At 40.9% G+C, this 6257-nt stretch overlaps 2 protein-coding genes across 2 annotated transcripts; both read right to left on the bottom strand.

The window, feature by feature from the left end:
* Positions 1-18: 18 nt before the first annotated feature.
* uck1 (uridine-cytidine kinase 1) lies at positions 19-2974 on the bottom strand. Its single transcript, XM_053447611.1, has 7 exons — positions 2771-2974; positions 2203-2362; positions 1439-1535; positions 1213-1355; positions 1038-1132; positions 902-950; positions 19-826 (listed from the first exon to the last, which is right to left on the bottom strand). Exons 1-7 carry the CDS (start codon positions 2858-2860, stop codon positions 636-638), a joined length of 825 nt encoding a protein of 274 aa, XP_053303586.1. The 5' UTR covers positions 2861-2974; the 3' UTR covers positions 19-635.
* A 171-nt stretch (positions 2975-3145) lies between these two features.
* On the bottom strand, positions 3146-4795 carry dnlz (DNL-type zinc finger). Its single transcript, XM_053447612.1, has 3 exons — positions 4424-4795; positions 4197-4336; positions 3146-3496 (listed from the first exon to the last, which is right to left on the bottom strand). The coding sequence occupies exons 1-3, from the start codon at positions 4733-4735 to the stop codon at positions 3343-3345; spliced, it is 606 nt and encodes a 201-aa protein (XP_053303587.1). The 5' UTR covers positions 4736-4795; the 3' UTR covers positions 3146-3342.
* Positions 4796-6257: the final 1462 nt, after the last annotated feature.

Genomic DNA, 6257 nt, shown 5'->3' on the forward strand with positions numbered 1-6257 from the left:
AAACAAGACTCAAAACCATCATGACAGAATTTTATATTTATTGTTGAACACAATAATCCATGGAGATTGAACTTTAAAAAAAAAAATTAAGGCAAGAGTTCTGCATTAAATAAGTCAAAAAGGAAGCACTTGGACTAAAGTTAGGAGTAAAACTACAGAAACAACTTAGTTTTAATAAGTTATTAAAACAGAAACAGGGAGAGCAACAAATGACTATAAACCATTTAATATAATTTAAATATATTAATCTTCATTAAGCAACAAAAACACAAAGGATTATAAAGGTAAAACTCAGTGCAAAAGCACAACTCAAAAAAAAATTTACAACGCGTCTTGAGTAAATTATCTTTCATTTCAGTAACCGTTCTGACCACAGTTGAAACCTAAAAAAAATCTAATCGACATCATGGAAGACTATATATAGACAGACATAGCATTTCTGTTGTGCACCAACAATAAAAATACAATTACGAAGAGTTGCAGCTCTGACCGCTTGTGATACTTTTACTATGGATATATATTTTTTTAGTCTGCAGAGACTGGCATCACAGTTTGTGGCCCACTCTGCACAAATCAGGAGCCGCAATCCCCGAGTCTGGTGACATTCATCATCCACACGTTCGTCCTACAAAGTCTCAATGAGGCCGACTGCTGGGTTCCAGCTGGACCCTCTTTCCTGGATTAGCGGCTCCGTTCTGCAGGTCCCCTTGCTCGGTAAGTGCTCGCTTGAAGCCGCGCCCGTTGCCGTTCATGGTCCCACGCTGCCATTTGCAGAGTTCTCCATTCAGAATGTCCTGGATGTGCTGCACGATGAGGTTGATGGCCACTGAGAAGAGACAGATGAAGGATTTACCAAGTGTTCATTATCTTTAGCTACTACATAATGAAAAAAGACACTCACCCATGTTGTCAACTCCCCTTGGAATGATGACGTCTGCGTACTTCTTAGTCTGAGAGAAAACCAGAAAACGTGACAAAGCTCAGAGGTTTGTTGACGGACACTGAACGACATGAACCGAATCAGTCCTCATACTCACAGGCAAACAAAATTCCTCGAAAGCAGGCTTCACGAACGTTGTGTACTGTTGGAGAATCTGCTCCAGGTCTCGTCCCCGGGTCATGTCTCGCAGAACTGCAGAGGAATCGGGTGAAACCATTGACAACGCACTGTGACAACAACTGGAGAATTGTGTGTAACAGGAATATGCCTACCTCTGCGAGAGAGTCTGACGTCTGAATCTGTGTCCACGAAGAGCTTCATGTGAAACATATCACGCACTTTCTGGGGGTAGAACACCAGGATCCCCTCAAAGAGGACGACGTCCGCTGGGTAAACTGTGATCCTGTCTTCCAACCTGCAAACACAAACAAAAATCATCATACATGAGCACTGGGCTAAATGTCTCATCGGCGAAAGGTCAACGTGCTTCCAACCTACCTTGAATGCGTAACAAAGTCATACGTTGGCACTTCCACCACCTTTCCCTCCGCAATGTCCTTTAACGTTTGGTACATTAAATCATTGTCAAATGCCTCTGCAAGACAAACAGACACAGGTCATGTTAATAAGATGATTAATACAACACCATATAGACTAAGAAGAAAAAGTATCATTTCAAAGTCGGCAGATCTTTTTATGATCCACAGACTATCATATCAATGCCGTTATACTGGTTTACAAAGTGAGGTAATATGAAATGTATGAACCCTTCATGGACTTTGGAAGAGCTTTACTTGAGTACTTCCATCATATGCTACTTTATACTTAAGTGACATCTCAAATGCATGATGTGAAATAATCCAACTGGTACTATTGGGATTGTATTAAATCCTCTTTATAACATTATATATTGTAAGGAGACAGTGCTTCCTCTACCACTGCCAAACCCCCATTCATCACGGACTCTATTGAATGGACCTGGGCTGCAAATAGTGATTATCTTCATTATTTATTAATCCTTTATATATTTATTTATTTTAATTGTTTAGTTTATGACGGAAAAGTGAAAATGCTTCTCCACAGCCCAGAGGAAATCTTCAGATGTTTTGTCTGAAAGACCCCAAACATATTCAGATGACCGTCCCACGTGACATAGAAAAGCAGGAAATCCTCACATTAGAAACCGGTACATCAGGGAATTTAACAGTTTCGCTTTCAATTCTCGTGAAAACTAACTCAAGACTGGTCCGGCCTGGGCTCACCTGGATGATCGAAGTTGTACTGGCCCTTCAGCGCCTTCGCCTTCTGCTCGAGGGTCAGGACTTTATAGAAACAGTCCTGACTTATGATGGCCACCTTCCTCTGGCGGTGGTCCACCTTGTTCTGGCCCAGGAGCTCCATGATCTTGGCGCAAACTGTTGACTGAGGCAGAAAAGTCACGTGGATGTTATTTACGATTCAATGTTTTGTGTTAAACTAGCGAGGACGGATTACATCGCATTGAGATGAAGTCTCCTGAGGATCCGCGGGAAATGAACGTCCTGGTGTGTGAGAGGAGTTTAGTGTTGCAAAGTAAATAACACTATTATCGTATCACAGTTAGCTCGTTAGCTCTTTGGCGCTCAAGTGCCACAAAGAAGAGCTGCAAGCGGCAGAAACATGTATAATGACAGTTGGAGCATGTTAATAGAATAATATATACAGAATGTAGTCGTTGAGGGAGGGGGCGTGTCCTGGCTGGTTTGACAGTTTGCAGAACAAACTAAGCTAGGCTACTATGCTAACTTCCCTTCCCGGTCTCATCCTCTGTCAGAAAAAAGCCCCACTGACCTTGCCGCTAGCGGTTCCTCCGCTGACCCCGATTAAGAAAGGGTGATGCCGCGGCCTCTCCGCCTCTTCTGCGGCTCCGGAGCACTCCATTTTCGGCCCGACAGAAACGTAAGACCGCAGAAAAGTCTGGATAGCTTAGCTACACGCTAGCTATGTTATCTGTGGCGTCGATAACGCGCTGTTCTCGCGAGAAGTGACGTACTCTCGACCCGAGTGTCAACAAATGACAGACTCGAGCGGAAGTGCGTTCGATATTCACATAAAATAAGATTTATTACTATACAATTACTTTTAGAGCGGAACGGCATAAACTAATAAGATGAAATATGATTCAAAAATATTAATATAAATAATCGGCAAGGCAGGACTACGATATTTGTATTTTGGTTCAATTATTTTAATTGAATGCCTTTTTTCAGTTTCAGGGATTCTATTTTTAGCCCTTACTATTAGAATCCATCTTTTTAATTTCTCCAAATGCATGACAAATTATTAGCAATTACAAACATTTACATTTATTATGAAATTAAATATGAACATCTTGCAATATACAGATAAAAATATGAACAATGTTATTTTTTTTCTGGATCATTGTGTGATTTTTCAGTCTCTTCACTACACTGTGACATGTCTTTGCTGGATTCATCCACCACGATCTCCAGAGCATCACTTCCTTCAATCCTCCTCACAGTCTCTCCTTTGGCAGCAAGGATCTCCTCAATGTTTCTAAAGCACAAAACAACACGAGACGAGAGTTCCTCAGAAATAGTTTAGTGTACATGCAGTTGTTGGTAATTCAAAGATGAGGCTTAAACAATCTGAGGTGCTGTTCTTTTGAAAGAGATCTTGCTGTTAACGTAAACACCAGCTATGCAGAACACTTAACAGTCTTTTTTTAAATATTTAATAGAACTGTCGCTTCACAGCATGAGGATTCCTGTTTCAACTCGGTTTTGTTTGTGTGGAATTTGCATGTTTCCACAGTGTCTGTGTGGCTTTTTTCTCCAGCTACTCAGAGACACCGGCCCCTCACCACAACCCTCAAAGGATAAATGGTATAGATAATGAATGGATGGATATATTTCTTATGACAGTTATGGCAGTCAACTGACAGTTGTTTTCTAATTATGTTCTGTTCCACTGGCAAATACAACATTCCCCTCGGCTACTGCAGCAGATTGTCACTGCTCCAATCTGTCTTATGCTGATTCATCTCTGACAAGTAGTTTGTTGGGGCTGTTGGACCAGCATATGTCAACACAAGATTGGCCGTCACATCTACCACCTCCCTATGCATTCAATTGACAGCCTGGTGAAGGATGTAGCCTGTGTTATGTTCACAAGTATTTGGTTCACCCCATTTAGATCAATGAGGATGAGTTAAACAACAGATACTCAGTGTTGAGAGGTTAAAAGCATCACGAACCTCTTCCCCTCCAAGTCGGAGAACCAGTTGAGGTTGTCAGCGATGATGTGGTGTTTCTCACATCCTGGACATGTCACTATCACTACACCCTTGTTGTAGGCCAGCTTGGAAATCTGCTTCGTGGATCTAGTGGAGCAAACCTGCAAACATGATAGAGGCTGTGTGTTAGACTCTCTGTCTCACTCAGACTCGGGTCCGATCATTAAAAAGAAGCTGTTCTCTGCGACCTTGCAAGTGTAAACAAGGCGGTAGTGTGTGGACTGGATCTTCCCAACAACGTCACTGCGGACCACCGGAGAGGTTGAGGCTCCTCTGCAGCAGCGGACCGGACCAGCGGGGGAAAAACTGCGGACTCTGCGCTGCTCCTGCGCCGAGAGAAGGAGTCCTGTCCCGGCTGCGTTCGTACGAGGTCCCGCAGGACACCGGCTGAACTGAGCTGAGCGACCGTGAAAACAGCGAAGCAAGTGGCTGACAGGCAGCGTCACCACCGGAGAAGAAGAAGGTCGAAGAAGAAGAAAACACTTCTGTGACATCAACATGTCTGCGGCTGCGACTCACAAGTTTACACACGATTTCATCAACGAGGGAGTCGTCCCCCATTGATGACGTCACCCGACGGTCCATTCAAAACAAACTTTATTCACAAGATGCTCCTACAACATAATAAAGCACTTATTGCTTGTATTATTACATTTCAGCAGGTATGACATCACTTTATCTGCTCGGGGCGAAACTAACGTCATTTAGACAGAAAAATAAAGGGATGTATAATGGGAATTTACAATTGATGTTTAATAAATATAATAAGCTAAAAGCTAACAAAATGTCTATTCTGTGATCTTTTTGACAGGATAATAACTATATGAATCTGCTTTGTTGCAATAGATGCCCGGAAGTTACAAAGTCATGATGTGACAAAAAAAAATTCCGCATTGTTCAAACTAGTCAGAGCCTGCAGGAATGTATAGTTGAGCTGAGAGGCAATCAACACAAGGAGAAACTGCAGTCAGTCTGAGAGTGGGAGGTTTTCCCAGTGCTTAGGTTTTGTGAACTGTATTTCTCTTTCTGATTAGTGGTGAAGTTGTCTATATTGAAGTGAGTCACTACAGGCAAAAATTTAATCAAACTCGATGGGATCTCCCTTTTTCTTTTGAAATAACCCCAGTTCTCCTCAGGACATTTGCTCACAGTTTTATTTGGCAGTTGGGTTGTTTGAAGTATCTTGGGGAACTTGCCACAGATGTTGTCTATCTCAATGTCTTCTCCCTCATAAATGTTGAGTGTACTAATTGTAAGTCGCTTTGGACAAAGGCGTCAGCCAAATGCCATGTAATGTAACATGTAATGTGATCCCAAACTCCAGCAATGAATCTTAGTCAGTTTTTACAATTGACTGAATAACAGTTTAAGTAGGTTAAATATCACAATTCGTCAAATGTAACAATACAATCTTTAAAAACATCACAAAATACATCATCAAAATAATATACTGAGAGCAAAAAACATTTATTATTACACAGTTATGTATTGCATATGAGCAATTGAATTGAACAAACTGAGATGTGTTATACATACCAATTACAAGAAAAGAATAAAATAACACAAACTAGCAGCAAATAAAAAATAAAACAAAATCTAATTAAATGATATTTATATATTAAATACAAACAACTTAAAGGGATATTTCCCCCAAAAATAAAAGTCCACACATTGTCTACTCGCCACTATGCTCCATCTTCAAAAAACAACAGAGTTAAGAAAAATAACATGCTCCATACTTACATGCTCCATACTCCATACTTACTATTATTATTGGATTTGGCTGCTGCAAAGTTTACCTCTGAGACTGTGAAGGATGTAGCCTGTGTTATGTTCACAGGTGTTCTGTCCACCCTATTTAAATCAGTTAACGATCCCTTCAAGGGCACAAGCCTAGGAGTACTTGAGAGTTTTCCGTTTAATCTTAAAGATAATGACAGACACATCATTTTGAATTGTAGTGTTTCTCATTTTCTGAGAAACAATATATTAAAACTTAAACTTGTTTAATATTTAAACTTG

Source organism: Pleuronectes platessa, chromosome 19, assembly GCF_947347685.1.
Source record: "Pleuronectes platessa chromosome 19, fPlePla1.1, whole genome shotgun sequence".
In the NCBI taxonomy this organism is placed as follows: domain Eukaryota; kingdom Metazoa; phylum Chordata; class Actinopteri; order Pleuronectiformes; family Pleuronectidae; genus Pleuronectes; species Pleuronectes platessa.